At 37.8% G+C, this 18,919-nt stretch overlaps 1 protein-coding gene and 1 pseudogene across 1 annotated transcript; one reads left to right on the top strand and one right to left on the bottom strand.

The window, feature by feature from the left end:
- Nucleotides 1-2,385: 2,385 nt before the first annotated feature.
- Nucleotides 2,386-18,919, top strand: part of LOC121887371 — a 37,566-nt pseudogene continuing 21,032 nt past the window's right edge.
- LOC121886947 (integrin alpha-M-like) lies at nt 3,034-16,537 on the bottom strand. Its single transcript, XM_042397378.1, has 30 exons — nt 16,456-16,537; nt 14,633-14,735; nt 14,341-14,438; nt 13,819-13,889; nt 13,546-13,660; nt 13,080-13,207; nt 12,817-12,959; nt 11,868-12,018; nt 11,227-11,377; nt 10,868-10,941; nt 10,483-10,603; nt 9,872-10,008; nt 9,621-9,767; nt 9,318-9,539; nt 9,056-9,189; nt 8,680-8,822; nt 8,423-8,574; nt 8,165-8,290; nt 6,176-6,249; nt 5,770-5,911; nt 5,562-5,660; nt 5,394-5,473; nt 5,206-5,289; nt 5,033-5,102; nt 4,826-4,924; nt 4,621-4,701; nt 4,363-4,473; nt 4,149-4,262; nt 3,953-4,063; nt 3,034-3,727 (listed from the first exon to the last, which is right to left on the bottom strand). The coding sequence occupies exons 1-30, from the start codon at nt 16,490-16,492 to the stop codon at nt 3,635-3,637; spliced, it is 3,411 nt and encodes a 1,136-aa protein (XP_042253312.1). The 5' UTR covers nt 16,493-16,537; the 3' UTR covers nt 3,034-3,634.

The raw sequence follows: 18,919 nt of genomic DNA, 5'->3' as shown, positions 1-18,919 counted from the left end.
TGGCTGTTTATCTGTAGTTTTGACATTCAAAAACATTATAGATGTTTTTTGGAGGTACCTACTGTATGTACAAATTTTTATATTATGGTGCCACAGGTATTTCACATATCTAAGGAAACAAATAGCAGTCTGCCATATCAAAATCTTATTGCTCTTTATCAATTAGTTTCATCACAACTTCACTGGAAAAAAAAAGTATTTTTGTCTTTTTCTTCTTATTGCAACTGTGCACACGGTCTCATTTGGACTACAGCCTGTCTTCAGGAAGTGAACCTCTTTTCCTGCTACTGCTCACCCCAAAAGCCAAATGCAAATTTTCAAATCCTTTCTCTGTAAGAAAATTAAACTGATATATATAAGGCGTTGTGCAACTTGATGGTGTGCTTGTACAACCTTTGCAGAGCTCATCAGTCACAAAATCTGCATGTTGACTCTGATGAGCCTTTTATCTGCAGGTAAGTCACACTTGGATTGGACCAACCTCTTTGTTGAGATGCAGATGCTTTGAAAGTAGTTTACTATATGAGAGCAGTCTATTATTTAATCCTATATATTTATATATACTAGGTATATAATAGGGGTGTGCCCAAATCCTAATACATTTTTTGGCAAAGCACAAATAGTGGGTTTTTATGAACATTTATTTTGTACAAATATTTTAAAAATTATTATTATTACCATGTCAAATACCAGCGCACAGGTCAGTTACATCACTATCTCAGTCTCTATCCTCTGTTCTGCTGTTACATCTATCAGCAGGTCTCAACGAGGGGAGTCACATCCACCTGCTACATGATACACATTTCCTAATTTGGACATCACTCCTGGAGTTGGGGGTGTTCCCCAGAGATACAGCTGAGCTACTCACACACAAAGTGCTCCCAAGGGACTCTCCACAACGTGTTGTTTCCCTTCTCCTTTCCACAGGTTAGGTTGTAAAAAAATTGGCAATAAATGAAAAGTGCATTGCAAAAATCGCCTGCTAAATTCTTCTCCACGCATTACACACTGTGTTGTCTCTGTGTTATGGATGTAGAGGTCTGTTTGTGCATTTGTGATGCACTTGTTTTTAGCTCAGTAGTCAGTGCAGTCGTCTATGATCTGGGAGACTGGAGTTTGAGACCCAATGTGGGGACTTCCTTTGTAAGATAGTTTATTCATAAACACTTATTTTAACACTTTAATATCCTAAAATTAAAAGTGTAATAAAAACAAACTGGATTTTTACGCCTATTTCCACTTTTATTCAAATACAAATACAAATATAAATAATTTTGCTGTCTCAACAAATATAGATACATATACAAATACTGGGCTCTCTGCACATCCCCAGTATATACTAGGATGCCTTTGAAGGGTAATAGGACACTTTACATACAATATAAGTTAACAGGTCAGATTCTATACTTTAATTTTATAATGCACAAAAAATAATAATGCATAAATATCAATGTTGTTGCTTGCCTTTAGTATATAGAATTGTTTTTTTGTTTTTTTTAATTGGTGGTATCATCACAATAACTGGCATTTAAAGGGTTAAATTTCTGAAAATGAATGAATATTTGGTAGTTATGATCAGGACTGAAGTTGATGAAAGTGGAAAAAAATATTAATATAGGCCTATAATATTTATATGGCAGTTTTTGACCTTTTAGGTCCCTAACATGCTGAGAGGGAGTTTTTTGTTAAATCTGACACTGCACAAAAAATAATAATGCATAAATTTCAATGTTGTTGCTAATCATCGGCATATCCTAGCCTGTGATAATCAAAAAAAATTACCAGTCACCACCATTGCCTTCACATCTGCCATAACTTCCACAGGTTTGTGTTTGAATGTAACACCCATGAGACTGCTGGTCAGGTTAGGTCCCTGCAGAAGCTGTTTGTTCGAAGATGTGCCCTTGTAGGATGCACCATAGTCGAACACAACCATGAACTTCTGCTTCACGGGATGATATACCCCATCAGCTACCTTACAGTTATTTGGCATGTTGACCATCTGGTTCTTCAGGGCTAGGCATACACTATAATGCCTGTCCACAAGTTTAGCTGATTCTGAGACCATGTCCATGAATCGTTGATCTTCTCTGGACATCTCAACTTCTTCATCTTTTCCCCTCTCAGGGAAATCCTGCTTAAACTGCTGCTGCCACAAGTCATCAAGACCTGCAAAGGATATGCAGTTGTTGTTACCTTGCATGTTTTCCCTTTTCTGTGGTTAACAACACTTTCCTTGAGCTGCCCATTTACAGTCCATCTTTGCCTGTTCTAACAACAAAGGGTCTTCATTAACACTATTCATGACCATGGCTTACCCATGGCTCCATGGCCTTGTATGCACTGGATCCAATGAGCAGACCAATTTCTGCATCGATTTCAGGAATGCATATGTCCTTAAGGTAAGACCATCGTTTGGCTGCATCGCAATACGTTTTTCTTAAAACCAATGTGTTTTTCATTTTTACTTTACTATCAGTACGTCTGGATGGCTGGAAGTTTCTCTCAGTCGTCAGAACCTACAGGGCAAAAACCCAAACGAAGTGTCCAGAACTGTTGCCAGAATCATTTTACAACCAAACTATGACAGCAACACCATCAACAACGACATTGCTCTGCTCAGACTGTCCTCGCCAGTCAAATCCACAGACTACATCAGATCTGTGTGTCAGTCAGCCAGTAGCAGTGTGTTCAACAACGGTACTGATAGCTGGGTCACTGGTTGGGGAGCAGTCAAGGAGGGAGGTGAGTCTACTTGAGTTGCCGACAAATTGTTTTGTTTTAGAGTTCATGTGATGTAAAATCTGTAGGACGATGTGTGATTTGTTTCTCTTCTTGTTGTTTCCTCAGTTTCATTACCCTTCCCTGAAACTCTACAAGTGGAGGTTCCAGTTCTGGGAAACAGACAGTGTAACTGTCTCAATGGAGTTGGTACAGTCACAGACAACATCTCTACTGGTGTTGTGGCAGGAGGCAGAGTGTTTATTTCACATATGAAATAAACATTGATGAAGCATCAAATGTCTTCTTACATACATTCAGAACACAATGTTGCACATTTTAAAATGTATTTAAAAGCAAAGCAGCTCACATTGTCAATAAAAGTGGTATCAAATACACATTTATCTCAAGCAAGTAAGGTCCCTGCTCTTACACCTTGTATTTCAGCAGTTGTACAGTATAATGTGATGAAAAATCAGACTCCAAAGGATCATACTGTATTGAATTATTTTTCACTTAAAACAAAGTGTACAAATTAACACACATGGTTTGCAGGGATATAAGCACAAATATTTCTTTGTAGACCAACAGTAAGCTATTCAGTTCAAAATGTGAATTACAAAATCAGTTTTGAAGCTCTAAAACTCTTGCCGCTCTATGTATGCATCACAAGCTCTTTTTCAGGTTAATCAAATGAAAGTGGTTGCACAAATATATTTTCCATTCAAATGTCTATTCATGAAAATGGCAACATATCTATATATTTTCTATTTAGGACAAACTTATGGTACAACAACTTATGGTAAAGATGAACTAATCCAAGATAACAAAGCCAGTGTAGATGTTGGAACAGTTTTGGTGTTTTCTGGCTTGTATCAGCTTGTCTGTGGGACATCAACTGACTTCATGTTTGTTACTCTGGTGTGGGTTTGCCGCCCTCAACCCCTGGATCAGCTGTTTGTTCCTCATTAATCATCTCCTTGTATTTACTCTTGAAAAATCCAGCCTGAGAGTACAAAACAAAGGAAGTTATATAAAAACACTGCAATCCTGCATTAGAGATGCACAATAAAAACATAAAAAGAACCAAACCAAATGAGAGAATAATAAAAATGTAAAAATGCCACATTCAAGTATTGTCACTGGGTGTATTTTGTGATAAAGGGTGCCCAATACCAGACGTAAAATTGTCTTATTGTCTCTATAATGCTGTGCATGTACAGTATCTCACCTTGTACAGGCCAGCAGTGAGTAAAGCCAGCAGAGCCAACCCTCCCAGAGATCCTCCAACAATCTCTTTGGTGAAGTCTGGTTCAGGATACACTTCTACCTCTGCCACAATCTGAGATGTGCAGTGACAGATTTTGGATCAGATCTCCATTCAAGCTCTTTTCAAACACAAATAAACAAATCTGATGTGTAATTACCTTGTGAATGGGAGGATTGTTATTTGACTGCACTGAAAAGAAGATGTACTGGTTTCTGTCGTACTCCAGACTGGCCGTGCTGGTCAAGAGGAATTTGGCAGAACCAAGTCCAATCTGTGTAAGAAAAACAGGGGAATTGGACATTTAATTTAATCTTTAGGGTTGTTCATTTTCATTAGAACATTATTATTTTTAATATACACACATTAGTTACCTGCTTTATCCATTCAGAACTAAGGTTGGCAGAGATTGTGTACTTTTTACTCTCCAGAGTTCCCATGACACGATTGCACTTGAACACTCTGCAACTGGCTACAGAGCAGTCCTGTGGGTGATTAAAAGGAGGCCTACATTTATTGCTGGAAACAGGGAAAACTTATGTGTAATGCACTAAAATACCATACATTTCTAAATCTATATATGATTAGATTAAATTCCACCATGTACAGATGGTAGAGCCTCTGATACTTACCACTGACTTATTTTTCTGTATCTGAGCAACAAAATTTGCGACGGTGGGTTTTTCATCTTTGTCTCTTTGGCAGTCTGGAATCTGAAATAGAGCTGATTCATGTCAGTTTAACGGAGAACAAATTCATCCACAAGGCTTTAGTTTCATAAAAAACAGCTACATTTGAGACATGTGGGGTCTCAGTAATAATGAGTTCCCACGTTACCTGCAAACTGCTCGAATCCACCCAGATGTCTTTATCACCGAGCTTTACTGGCACCCTGACCACCACAGTGAAATTCAGTCCTCTGATGTCATTTACAACCTAAGAGGGGAGAAAAGAAAAAGACTAACTGAGCATTAAAGTCAAGTCTGAATAAAGTTAATGAACTTTTTTTTTAAATTGATTTTATGATAGGATAAGATATTTTACCTGAATTGATTGTTGGAGTGGTTTCTGCAAATTACTCTTGCCGAAAGTGAAATTGCTGTAGCTGAGGGAACTGAACAGAAACATTGAATGTTTCATAGATTTTAGGCCTTTCAATGTCACCTTAAATTATTTTTAAATCTTTTTAAACTTGCTAAATCACACAGAACGCAAACCTTTCAATTGTCATAAAAATGCTGTACTTCACATCAATCCCTTTCATTTCGTAAAGTTCACTTGACTTGGAGTGCTCGTTCCCACTAAGAGAGGTGAAATTATTGTACACATGAGTAATAATAATAATTGTCACATAAACACATGTACAGTGATGTGCTTATAGGCTGGAAGATGAACACAACAGTACCTGGTGGCATTTGCAGTGATGAATAACTTCCTGTCAAGTTGACTGTTGCTTTCAATCCCATAGGACACAATGAAGAGCGCCTAAAACGAAAAGAATGAGAGAGATCAGATTGCCTCCTCCCTCGGCTTAGCTGCAGTGAGATGAGATGCTTCTGTACACACTACAAACCTTAGCGTTGCTCTTGAAAATAGGCTCGTCGATAGTGCAGTCTGTCTTTCCCTGAGATAAGCCAGCTCCACTGTCCAAGGAGTTGCACTCAATTCTTCCCTTTATTAAAAATAAAAGAAATAAACAAAAAGCACACATAATCCACAATCGCTGCATAACCTCAGAGAGCAGCTGACCAGAGTTGAATTGAAACAGACTTGATCCTCACCTGCAGGCCTGTAAACTTCCTGTAGGAGAGCCCAGGTGGGTACGTGAGAATGACATGGCTGTTGTAGGAGTTTTCCTCCCTGTTTTCCACTGACACAGTGACCTCCAGCAGTTCATCAATGCCTACTTTAACCTCTGAGGAACTGATAGAATAGCAGAACGTGGAAAAGTGAAGGAATGAAAAAAAACACAAAGAGAGTCCAGGTGTATGTAACTTTAGTCCAGCATGTAGAAAAAGACACGCTAAATGCCCTGCTGAAAGAGTAGAATTAAAAGAGCGTGCTGATCAATTTGGGAGTGCAAAGAGAAAAGTTAAACATGTCACCTGCCCACCAATAGTAAATCCACAGATGAAACAGTAGATCCACACACCTAAGTCAGGCTTCACATTTGAAACTCAGCCTCACCTGGTGAAGTTGAAATCCATTTTCAGGTTATCTATACAGATGCTGTCATTGCCGCAGTTGATCTCAAACTGTAACTGTGGAAGACAGTATGAAGTAAACCATGTATGTTCAGAAAGTGTAAGAGCAAACAGCCAAGACAGACATCTCTCTATATCTATCTTCTGTCTATATAAAACAAGGATTCTCTGTCTGTCTGTCTGTCTGTATGTATGTATGTATGTACTAGTGCAGTGCACATTCAAAACATGCCTGTTCGGAATGGGTCGATTTCTCATACCTAGAGAGAGTTGTGCGATCCCCTAAAAGCCTCTCATGCAGATTAGCAGTAGACGCTATAATTTTCTCATGTTCCTACTACAATTCATCCCATCAACTTCAGCTCAACTCAAAATTGTAGTATCCAAATAGTCTGTGTGTGAGGTGTTTAGGGAGCATCGGTAAATTATACCATCTACCGATTGCCTACATGTGAGGTGTTTAGAGAACATGGGTAAATTGTAGAGTCTACCGATAGCCTGTATCTCAGGTGTTTAGGGAGCATCAGTAAATTGTACCATCTACCAATTGCCTGCATGTGAAGCGTTTAGGGAACATGGGTAAATTTTAGCATCTACTGATAACCTGAGTGTGAGGTGTTTAGGGAACATGGGTAAATTGTAGAGTCTACCGATAGCCTGTATCTCAGGTGTTTAGGGAGCATCAGTAAATTGTAGCATCTACTAGGGATGTGCGGAGAGGCCAGTATTTGTATTTGTATTTATATTTGTTGAGGCAGCAATATTATTTATATTTGTATTTGTATTCGAATAAAAGTGGAAATAGGTGTAAAAATACAGTTTTTGTTTTTATTTTGCTTTTAATTTTAGGATATTAAAGCGTTAAAATAAGCGTCTATGAATAAACTATCTTATGAATGAGGTTCCCACACCGGGTCTCAAACTCCAATCTTCCAGATCAAAGATGACTGCGCTGACTACTGAGCTAAAACCAAGTGCATCACAAATGCATAGCCAGACCTCTACTTATTTATACACCCATAACCAAAGAGACAGCACAGTGTGTATTGTGTAGGGAGGAACTTCAAAAGCAATTCTTGCTTTGCACTTTTCATTTATTGCCTATTTTTTACAACCTAACTTTGTGGAAAGGAGAAAGGGAACAACAGGTTATGGAGAGTCCCTTGAGAGCATTTTGTTTGCCAATAGCTCAGCTTTATCTCTGGGGAACACCCCCAACTCCAGGAGTGATGTCCAAATAAGGAAATGTGCGTCATGTAGTAGGTGAATGTGACTCCCCGTATTGGGAGCTGATGATAGACTTAACAGCGGAGAAGAGGAGAGAGACTGGGGTAGTGATATTACCAACCTGCACGCTGGTATTTAACATGTTTTTTTTTCTTCCCAAAATCAAATAATTTTTAAAATATTAGTATGAAACAAATGTTTGGAAAAAACCCACAATTTGTGCTTTTCCGAATAACATCTTTGTATTCGGGCCCACCCCTAGCGTCTACTGATAGTCTGCATCAGAGGTGTTTAGGGGAGGGGCACAACTCTATCTAGGTATTAAGAAATCAGCCCATTCCTAACAGGCACATTTTGAATGGGCAGTGCACTAGTGACAAACTTGATGTGATTCTTCTGGGCAGATCTGAACTCAGTAATCGTACCCAGGTGTGGACCAAAACAACCAAGATCCTTTGAGGATGTGGTCTCAGTTCAGTCCCAAACAAACTCTGGAGTAGTTTGTTTGTGGTGGGAACATGATGACGTTGCCAGACATTCTTCAGGAGCTTCTTCCTGTATTTATGTTCTTGCTCCAACCCCAGACAGATGTAAGCAATGAGAGGAGTGAACGTTCTCTTGTGGCTTGTAGTGATAGTTTTTGGTTGGAAATCCAACCAACGGGAAAATGCACCAAGTTTACCAACTCATCCACTGATTCGGACCAGATAATATATAAATGAGGGTGTCTTTAAAGATTACTTACAGGATGAAAGGTTGTTGTCTGAGCCTGTTGGGCCAGACTTGGGCTGAGATTTTTGTCAGAAGGCAAACCGTCAAAGATGAATCGGAGCTCATTGTTAAGTGGATTCAGAGCATCTTCTGGACAGGCCTGTGAGAGGAGGGTACTATTATGAATATCAAGGTAGTGATGGTTGCTTGTATGAAAAATTATGTTTTTCACATTGAAGCTGTGTGGGTTGTAGTGGGTTTTCCTGATGTTATTAGGTTTTAAACAACTCACCTCAATGTGGAAGCTCACATTGAAGCATCGTTTCTCTAAGCCAAGAGTTATTGATCCACTCTGCTCTCGCTGTTTCTCCGTGATGTAAGCTCGGTTGTTTGGGACCTTACGTGTGGCATCCAGCGTTAAAGTATAATTAATCATTGCTCTAGCTGGAACAGATTGGAGTTTTCATTTAAAGGTTACTCATGTACACACATATCTAGATGGATGGACAGTGGGTCTGTGGTTTAGAGACAGTGAAGAGAATCAGTGACCTTTATCTACTGTAGAGCGTCCGGTCATGGTAAAGCAGATTGTAGCTGTGTTGTTCAGTGGTTTTGAGCAGTCTGAGTTTTGAGTTTGGATTTTGTTTGGGTTGAACGTCACCTCAGCTTCTACCATTACTATAGGCTTTGATCTGGATATGGACAGAGTAGGAAAATACGTATGAAAATTGTAAAGCAGTATACCAAAATGACAACTGGTAAATCTTATTTTAGCTGCCTGATACAATCCATTATTGGTGAACAGTTCTGTCCTAAATTAGTAACAAGAGACTTAAAATCGTGTTACTGTGATTATGTTGACACAAATGAACACAAATGGTAGAATTACATTTGGGAGTAATAATGTGTGACAGGAGCATCTTACCTGAGTAAGACAACTGTTCCCTTTGAACCCACTGCTAAATCAGGCAGACTGTCGTTACTAAGGTCAAAAGACGACTGACTGATCGACATGCCAAAGAACTTCAGTCCTGGCTGGACTTCAGAGGAAGCGATTCTCTATGTAAATGAAAACATTTTAACTAATCAAAACTACATTTTGTCTAGATTGTATATTAAATACAGTGGCAAACAAGAGGCCATATGTATCATTTAAATCCTCTTTTTGCATCTTTGCTCTCGCTCACCTGTGAGTAAATAGGACTAATCCTTCCTCCTCCTCCTCCTATTTCGCCGTGAAAGATGTAGATGCTACCTTGACCACCATTCTCCAAAGGTGCTCCAACTGCCAAGTCATTAAGACCATCACTGTTAAGATCAGGCAGTACAGCAAGAGAAGATCCGAACCTTCCTTGGTCAGATGAATCCCCTTTCAGCACTAATGGATTATCGAAGCGACACTCAACTCTCTGGTGGAAAAAAGGATGAGAGTCAATGTTTGAATTCTCATTGAAAAAATTCAATAAAATCTGGATAGAACTGTCATTTACCACATATGATAAGCTGCAAACATAAACTCGTCCCTCTCTATCACTGTCCATGTACATAGGGGCAGATATGAGGACTAGGTCAGTGTACGTGTCACGATCCACATCCATGGCACAAACCACTGCACCAAAATATTCACCAATCTGAAACTGTGTAAGCAACAAAAAACAATTAGTTAAGTGAGGAAACAACAACCTTTAATTTAAGATTAAAAATATTAATTCTTTACATTGTCTTAATTGTGAGCACACACCTGCCAAGCAAAGGGATCAATTGTTTGGTCAAGACTGTTTTCAATAACTGAAATCACAACTCCTCTGTGTTGATATCTTGGAGCACCAACAATTGTCAGTGTGCCACCCGACGTTTTGGCGACTGCCATGGAGTAACCTAGAATTAAAGAGTCAAGCTTATTAGTATACAAAGGCTGGGAACAATCTTTAAAATTACACATTTCAGCAAGCTATTAATTACAATAAGCATTATTTATTCTTTGTTTGATTTAACATTAAAAAACTTGCTTTGGGTCACCCCCTACACACTTTTCCTTGCAGAATGCTTCTAGTTCAGAATATTCTTTGCTTTTCTTGTGTGCATTTAAATCTGGATACCATGAGGAGCCTTCACTTTGGTCTTCCCTGAACACATTTTAAAAACCATCACAATATCTATATAAGCTGCGTCTTCAGGATTCGTTGATATCTTACTGGCTTCTGTACAACTTTGAATCATAGTTTTCACTCCTTATTCCTCATTTGTTTTTTTCCTGTTCCTTTCCCAAAATCTTGTGTTTTCAAAAGATGGGAGGAAGGATTACAGTACAGCAGTGTAAATACACTATTGTATGTACTGTAATATTCATACCCAGATAACTGTCAGGTTCCATATTTGAAGGCTCATAGGAGATCCCCTTCTGGCCTGTTCTTGTGTAATGCTGGTAGCCTCCCTTCCACTGGTTGGCACCAACAATACCCATCTGAATCCCCTGCAATTTAGACAGAAATGTATAGAAAATGTGTTTGGCACAAAACATCAGCCAAGGAAAAGGCTAAATGCATCATACATTCATCATCTGGACCTTATATAGCTATATGCTTTTCAGCCACAAGGAGTGACACACAGACGTGTGTGTGTGTGTGTGTGTGTGTGTGTGTGTGTGTGTGTGTGTGTGTGTGTGTGTGTGTGTGTGTGTGTGTGTGTGTTTTTCTAAGACTATACTGTCCAGTGAGGGTCTTGTGTTTTTAATTACCCCAGGCACATAAGCTGCACTGAATCCCACTTGAGCCATTTCCATTTTCAATGACTCTCCACCAGTTTGAGATCCTGTAACAGCAACATAAATGAGTTAGTATACAGATTTGAAATTTGATTATAGCTCTGAGTTGTAATTATAAAGTATTTGCCAAGATATTTAAGTATTTTTTTGTTAAAACAGTAAGTCTATATTTTCTAATATTGCCCATGTCACTTCTAATGACTGGCAGTTCAGTTTTAAATGACACTTCCTAATGAATGACATAATAATTGTTTACTTTGGAACTTTTACAGTAATATCACAATAAAACACAAAAATGATGTGAAGCTGTCATGATAAGGTTACATGTGTACCTTCAATAGAGAAGATTTTGTCCTGCAAACTCTGCCGTATTTTTTCAAGAGCGCCAAAGTTTGATACTTGAAACATGTGGTTTGCTGAGGGTTTAGAGGCAATGGTGTCCAGTTCCTGTTTTGCTCTGTAATTTGTGAATGCACCCCCCACCTAGGGATGTTGAGAAAACATGTTTGAGGTGTTGTACTGTACAACAAAATCGATTTGTATGCACAAAAGTAAAATATTGGCTCCATTTATATTACTGACTCTCAAATTGATCAACGTCTCTCAAGCATACAGCATGAAATCATGTGTTTTCAGTACTGCTAAAGGTTTGTTTGTCATTAATGCCTGTAAATTTTGGAGTGTAGAAAGTATATAACTATTTTGGATTATTATCATTTTTCAGAAACACAAAAGGCAATTTTCCAGCTATACCTGAAACTCCTCAATTATGGATGAGAGTACAATTTGAATTTATATAAGGAAAGATTGTGCCTTTAATGTGGACAAATAACATTTTGTGACATTTCATTTTTAAATCCCACAGAAAACAGAGTATAGGTAGCTGCTGTCACCTGAGCTGTATGTGATGTGTTAGTCAGATGTGCTTTAACTTTTTAACATGTTAACACAATACAGTATAAATGCAACTTACCCCAATAGCAAATCGAACAATCTTTTTCTTTTCAGCTGAATTTACTGCATTTTGCAAATACGCCCGGTCATGAGATTCTCCATCTGTAATGACTATTAAAATCTTCTTCACATCTGACCCGGAGCCTCTGCTTGCCGAGAAGACATTGTTGCTGTCAATAGAAAAATCCACTTTTAATACATGTTCTTGTGGTACATTTTTAATGAAAGAAAATGTAATGTCTTTATAGGTTAAGAAATAAAAGGTTGTCACTTACCTCAGTAGCATCAAGTCATGCAAATAGTTTTGGTTTTATTCATACAAGCTTTGAGATGTCTCTCTGAGATTTCTGAGTAACATGGACATTGTTTCTGAAAACATGTTGCTGGTGAATTTTTAACTTTTTAGTGCTATGAGCACAGAAAACAAAATCTCATACACTCTCCATTGAGGCAGAAATATCAGATCCTAGGCAAATAAAACCAAAACTCTCATGGCTTAATACCACTAGTTGTGCCATTTAATTACTGTCTTGTTGCCGCTCAACAGTGTGCAGGCAAAAGAATCCCTCAGGTGTCCAAACCCCAATTTAATATTTCCCAGATTAACCAATAAATATAATAGTGAGTGGTGTGAGATGTACTTAAAGTACTGTAAGTACTGTACTTCTAAAAAATTATTTTTCTGTATAATGTGTTGAGCTGATTTTAAATTTCTCTATTATATGTTGTGTTATAATTGGTATAATTGGTAACAGTAGATTTTGAAGTATTTATCTATAGAAATGTTTTGAAAAAGTTTTGAAAGCCAGTTTAGATGTAATGCTGCTGATTTGTATCAAACTTGGCATGACTGTTGAAAATCAATATGAACAACATATCATAACACGATAGGAAAACTCTAAAATCTAATAAACACATTGTTAACTTCTGAGGATGGTGTCACACACTAGCATCATGAAAGCACTTACACAACGTGTTCGATGGCTTTAGCTGTGTAAGTCGCTCCAGCTAACTGTCTTATTCCATCAATTTGAGATTTCCAGTTATTAGTATCAAAAGTATTAAAGTAGTAATGGACTGTGGGATTTGTGGAGAACTGGGCAATGGCAAACTGGAAAAAAAGAAGAAAAAATGGAAATATGTATGGATATAAATTGAGATATGTATTCAACAGTCAAATAATCAAACAAGTTACATGGAGGGCTGAGGTATATTTTGAGTACAATCCTACCTTTGTATCCTGTCCCTGGAATGATCCGACCAGATTTTTCACAAAAGTCTTCATTCTATCAAAATCCTGTGAATCTACGCTGCCTGAGCCATCCAACAGAAATGCAATGTCTGCTTGGGTTCGACACTCTGTCAAAAAGGAGAAATACATCTGAATAATTATATACAGTTTCCTCTTAAGCACAGTGATTTAAAACATTTATGTCATCCTGTTGTGAACATTACACATTGCTATATTGTCTGTCTGCTTGTTCCAGTGCTCAGGCACACTGTTGTGCTGATCACTCCAGAAAAGCCACTTAGCAACGTGTTGCAGTATAATACAAATAATCCAATGCTCAGATTTCTACCAATATGCATGTTGGGTTGTGTGTATGAAGTGATAAGTGTGTGCAGTGGTGCTCAAATATTACTAGACCTTTTTTATCACTACCTTTGAGATTGTAAAAAAAACTCAAACTGTGTACCTTCAGAAGAAGAAGGCACAGAGTATTCAACATGATCATAACTGGATAACTGCAAGCATACACCACTATACAGCGTGATACTTTTGCAGTCCTTTGGGATGGTTGGACCACATGCCTGAAAAGAGACAAGGCCAAGTCCTGATTAATAGATGATTATTTTACTGTTCTCTTTTCTGTTTTCAAGCTGAAAAAAAATGGATTTACTGGTAAAGATACAAACCTCTGCATTTTTATTATCAATGACATGTAAATCTTTGCACTTTACCAACTTACCAGAGTATTTTTTGTGGTGGGATCACTTGTCATTGTCAAACCAAGGGACATGTTGACTGCAAATTCTGGAACTGCATAAAAACATCAGCCATCAGTTATGTTAAAATCATCAAGATACAACACAACTACATTCTCAGTGACCAAACCACAGCCACCACTGGTAAAATATTTCTATATCTGATCTGATAACTATTACAACATTACCCAGTCATGACTGTACAGCAGTGTCTCACAACTATGCATATTTTATGCTTATATGACCAATTTCCAACAAGATGGAATACAATCTCCATCTTAACATGTCATTTTGTCAATTATTGAGTCCTAAAATTTTTAAAAACAAAAGGAACTGTTATGGGAACAAGTAGAATAACTTTATCTTATTCAATCAGTTGGCAAGTAAGCCAGTAAGGATAAAGATAGATGCCTCGGTATCTGTCTTACAAATCCCCTGAAACAATATTTATCAGATGACAAAAGCTAAAGAATCAATAAAGCATTTTGAAATGAGTAGTTGCTCACCTGGTACTGATACTTCCATGCAGGATTCAGTGGAGCACTTAAATATTTGGCCTCTTTGACTTGATGAATATTGTGCAAGGGGGGCACTGACCAGCAAACTGAGGAAATACAACCCAACAATCAGGAGAGAGCACCTGTTCAGGGAGTACAGTGTAGCTAAATAAATCCCACATTTTATCTGTGAAACTAGCATATGACAGAGATGCAAACTGGAAAAACCCTTTCATAGTCAGATGTGAAGAAGCAGATATGGTTACTGTAAATCCATGTTCCACAACATCACACTACTTACTCTGATTGTCTTTGTACCACCTGGTATCCAAAACCTGCAGCAGAGCTATTCAGGGACTTCCAAGCCACAGGATCGATATTGAAACAAAGTGCAGCTTTTAACACTGAGGAGTAAAGAAGGAAGAACCACACAATTGATCTGATTTAAAGCCACAATGTGTACAGTTACAGTATCTTTCAAATTATTCTCATGGCATTAAGTTTTTATTTGCAGGAATAGGAGATAGTCCTTGTGAAAATCTGTACAGTCTGTGTTGCTTTCAGTCATGAGGTGTAGTGGGTGAAGTGTTGCTTTTTTTTATACAACCACTAGAGGGTACCAAAGACAGGAATTCTTCAATTCTGAACATAGTGGCTCATAACAATTACGATACATGATAAATACTAAGACTTGAATGTAAAGATATAGTGCACTACTTTACACAGCATGTATAATTGCCTTCACAGGGGATATCCTGTCATGGAGTAATATTTTTGTTTGAATGTTGCAAAAATAAGGTCTTTCTTTTGACTTTTTGAGGTTTTCTAAAAACATGAGGTTTTGAAAAAATGGTCCAAGTTATATAAACTCTTTGACCTCCTGACAAAATATTTTCTCATGGTCAACAGCTTTTAAAACGGTCAAAAGAGATTGTCTGATAGATAACCATGTTAACTTCCTTTAATGGATGTGTTGAACCTCAGGCAGACACTTGCAGATGGATATTAATTAATTTTGGAAGCCATTACATTTCAAAATGTTCCAAATTGCATCATGTTATACTTTTAATGACACAGTCTTTCAAAAATAAAACAAAAAAACCTAGTAAATGCATAAAATAATAATAATTTTATCATCACCCTCAGTTTCTGCTTTTTCTACTCTGGCCTTTATGGTTTCAGGAAGACAGTCACAGAAAATACTATATTGTAGATTTTATTTGTTAATGTTAACCTGTTCATAGTTTCACATCATTTATTTCATGTCATCCAATTCTGTTGTATTTTAACACAGTCTCGATCATACTGTAGTATATATTAAACTAATATATATTATATATATCACTGAGGGGGTTGCAGGAAGTTTGTCATTGCCCTCCCACATGGCAACTTGTCACATTAGATACATACTCTATGTGTATTATAAAAACTATTGAACATTTATATCAGCTTCCTTCTGATAAGTGAGATAGATATGTTGTGTTGGTGTCTGATATGTTTCACAAGTTGTATACATTCAGCAAATGCTATCATGTTAACTTCCGAGAGCCAAGTAACGTCTGTTGCAGTATTAACAATTCAATTTGAATTCAAACATAATAATAATTTAGGATGTCTGTCTTTATGTGTCAGCCCCCTGAAAGACAACGCCTCCACCCTGCAAACCTGCACAGAATGATTTGATATATATAAGAAATGAATGGATAGATTAAAAATAATTTAGGCTCTTATAATCAGTTACACATAACACAGGTGGGGGGAAAAGGAACTAGTATTAAGTTTTAGGTGTAAGACTGGGTTGGTCACATACTGAGGCAGGAAACTTGACTCACAAAGGATGAGCCATAGATGTAAAAATTATCTTTTTTTTTCAAGATATTGATTATCTAGATAGTGGTTCCAGTTATTGATCTATCATCCTTTGTGTTTTTTAAAATAAAACAAATGATAATTTATGTTTATAAAAGTTATTGTGATTGCAGTATGTTATAGAAACATAGCTGCTGAAGATGTATATAAAATAAGATATTAAATGAAATGGCAGGATCCTATTTTCACTACCGGCACAAAAACTCATAAAGGGACAATGAAAAACAAAATCAGGATGTACAAATTTTGTCTTACCTGACAAGAATAATGTGGTAGATATTATCCAGTCCATTGTGTTACTCCCATGAAAAATACTTAAAGTATGACTTATTCTCTGAGTTGTACAAATTAAACTATGGTAACTGTTTCTACTACTGAAGCTGTGATGGAGGGAGACGTCGAAAGCAAAATGCAGAAACAATAAACCGTTCAAAGCAAAGGCAATCAGTTAGAGGAACTTTTATGTAGGAGGGGTTACAGTATTGACAAACACTTTCTGTTGTACGTGAGCACATTGTATATATATATATATATATATATATATATATATATATATATATATATATATATATATATAGTAACGTGTAACATATTTTTCAAAGACTTTCAAAGTGTATGTCTAACACTTCTGAGACGTAGAAGCAAATTATTTTCAAGTTAGTTTCAGGGCAACTAGATTAAACCCAGAATGATGTTTTGGGTACTAATGCTCATTCTGATGTAAGTCTGATAAATAATTATTAAAATGTTACATAGAGAAAAATAAACCTACACCACTAATTACAGCTCTTGTTGGCAGGCGTGGCACCACATTTCTCACTGAAAAAAAAGAAGAGGATGTTGGATACCAATGTGAAGTGGTTTTATTCAGACCACAAAAGTGTTTTCATAAGACTTTCATAAGACATGTTTTCATCACTATAAAAGCAAGAAGGCTCACTGGGCATTCAGCTGTTGACGCTATTGAGGGAAAATGCCAATGCAAATGTCACGCTTTTCTTGAGATATTCATAGGGTTTCCCTTTCCAACAGTGCTGTTGATTTCTCTGATTTCTTGTCACCAGCAGAGGAGAGAGGAAGTTCAAATTTCATATAACAAACACACCTAGTTTGATTATGTGGTCCTACTTCACCATGGGCAGATAAACAGGTAGAGGCACTGTTTAGACAAGCCTTCTCATAAAGAAAAATATCTAAAAATAAAAAGGTCAATTTCTCCTTTTTTGCTAGACTTCCTCTGCGCTCTCATCCCATCTGCCTATCAGAAATCTTTGTAGTGTGCCATATAGAGGCAGAGACCATGAGTTGGTAGAATATAATTGGATTCACTATCTGATAGATAACTTTGTGTCTATTGTTGTCTGTTTATTCAAAGTTTTGTCATTTAAAAACACATTGTTTTTTGGAGGTACCTACTGTATGTACAATGAAGTGAACGTCTTTTACTGCTACTGCTCACCCCAAAAGCCTAATGCTCTGAGCACATATGGTGCAAATTTTCACATCATTTCTCTGTAAAAAAATTAAACTGATATATAAGGCGTGCTTGACAGTGTGCTTGTGCAATCTGTGCAGTCACAAAATGGGTTTGAGGAAATGGATCTGCGTATTGGCTCCGGCAAGCCTTTTTTTAAAAAAAAATTCTTTGTCATTATGTATCTTTCTATCAAATGCCATATCATAATTTATTAATCAAAGTTCTGTTTTGATTTTGTGATTACTTCAATTTAAAGACCGTTGTATTTAATTTGAAAATGAATGCTGAATCACCTTTAAAACTTCACGACTCCAAGAGCAGGAAACAAAGGTTACGATATCGTAACCCTAGTTCTATAAGCACAGGCAGAGCCCTCTAGTGGACTCTATGGGTAATACTCTCTTCCTGTCACTTGCATGCAACTGCCCACTGAAATTTTGCATGTATGTAGCTGGCCAATCAGGATGCGCCTACCGATTATGTGTGTCTTCCACACTATATAAGCTGCGTCTCACCACTGCTCACTATCCGAAACCACTTCAGCGGATGGCAAAGGGGTGACAGGGTCCATAGGTAGAGGGTTCCATCTGTGGTTATAGAACTAGAGTTACAATATCATAACCTTCATTCTATCTCACACAGGCTCTGCCCTCTACTGGACTCTTTGGGTACAGTACGCAGAGTCCGATCAATGTATGCCTTGCCGCAACATGTCATCAGACTTCCTCACTGAGTCTGACCGGATAAAGGTTAGCCGCCGCAGCTCTTCTACTACTTTATAATCTAGCTGCTTAAGTGGAGCAGTAGGGGGCCCAACCCAGTCCAGTTAACATGGACCTGAGCTGAGTGAAAACATGGCCTAACCTCGCAGGGGTCATAGGTCATACACCAAACACCCTGCACACCCCATTTCCTGAGTCATCTTTGATCACAGGATAATGCAAGTGTATAATTTCCCAGGGGATTCAGGTGTACCACAGCTGACACTCACACCACCCTTTTCACAAGTCCTGAGTCACACCTGTGAGCACGGACCTTGAAAAGGAGCCTGTCATGTCTAAGAAATAGAACTTTATGAATGGACAAGGCATAGACCAGGCCGCTGCCATGCATGTGTCCTCGACACTCACCCCACTGAACAAGGCTGTCGACGCTGCCATGGCATGTGTGGAATGTGCTCAGACCGCAGCAGGAGGGTCCTTACTCACCAGGGCTGAGCGCCAACATCTGGGTCTCTCTGCA

Source organism: Thunnus maccoyii, chromosome 20, assembly GCF_910596095.1.
Source record: "Thunnus maccoyii chromosome 20, fThuMac1.1, whole genome shotgun sequence".
Classification (NCBI taxonomy): Eukaryota; Metazoa; Chordata; class Actinopteri; order Scombriformes; family Scombridae; genus Thunnus; species Thunnus maccoyii.
Note: the sequence above shows the minus strand (reverse complement) of the source record. Positions and strands in the feature narration are given on the sequence as shown.

Coding starts and splice junctions, on each gene's coding strand:
- LOC121886947 (XM_042397378.1), bottom strand. CDS start 16,492: ATGGACTGGATAATATCTACCACATTATTCTTGTCAG. Junction 9,540..9,620: donor TTTGCAGCTTATCATATGTG/GTAAATGACAGT, acceptor TTTTTCCACCAG/AGAGTTGAGTGTCGCTTCGA. Junction 8,291..8,422: donor ATGTGAGCTTCCACATTGAG/GTGAGTTGTTTA, acceptor CTCCTCTCACAG/GCCTGTCCAGAAGATGCTCT.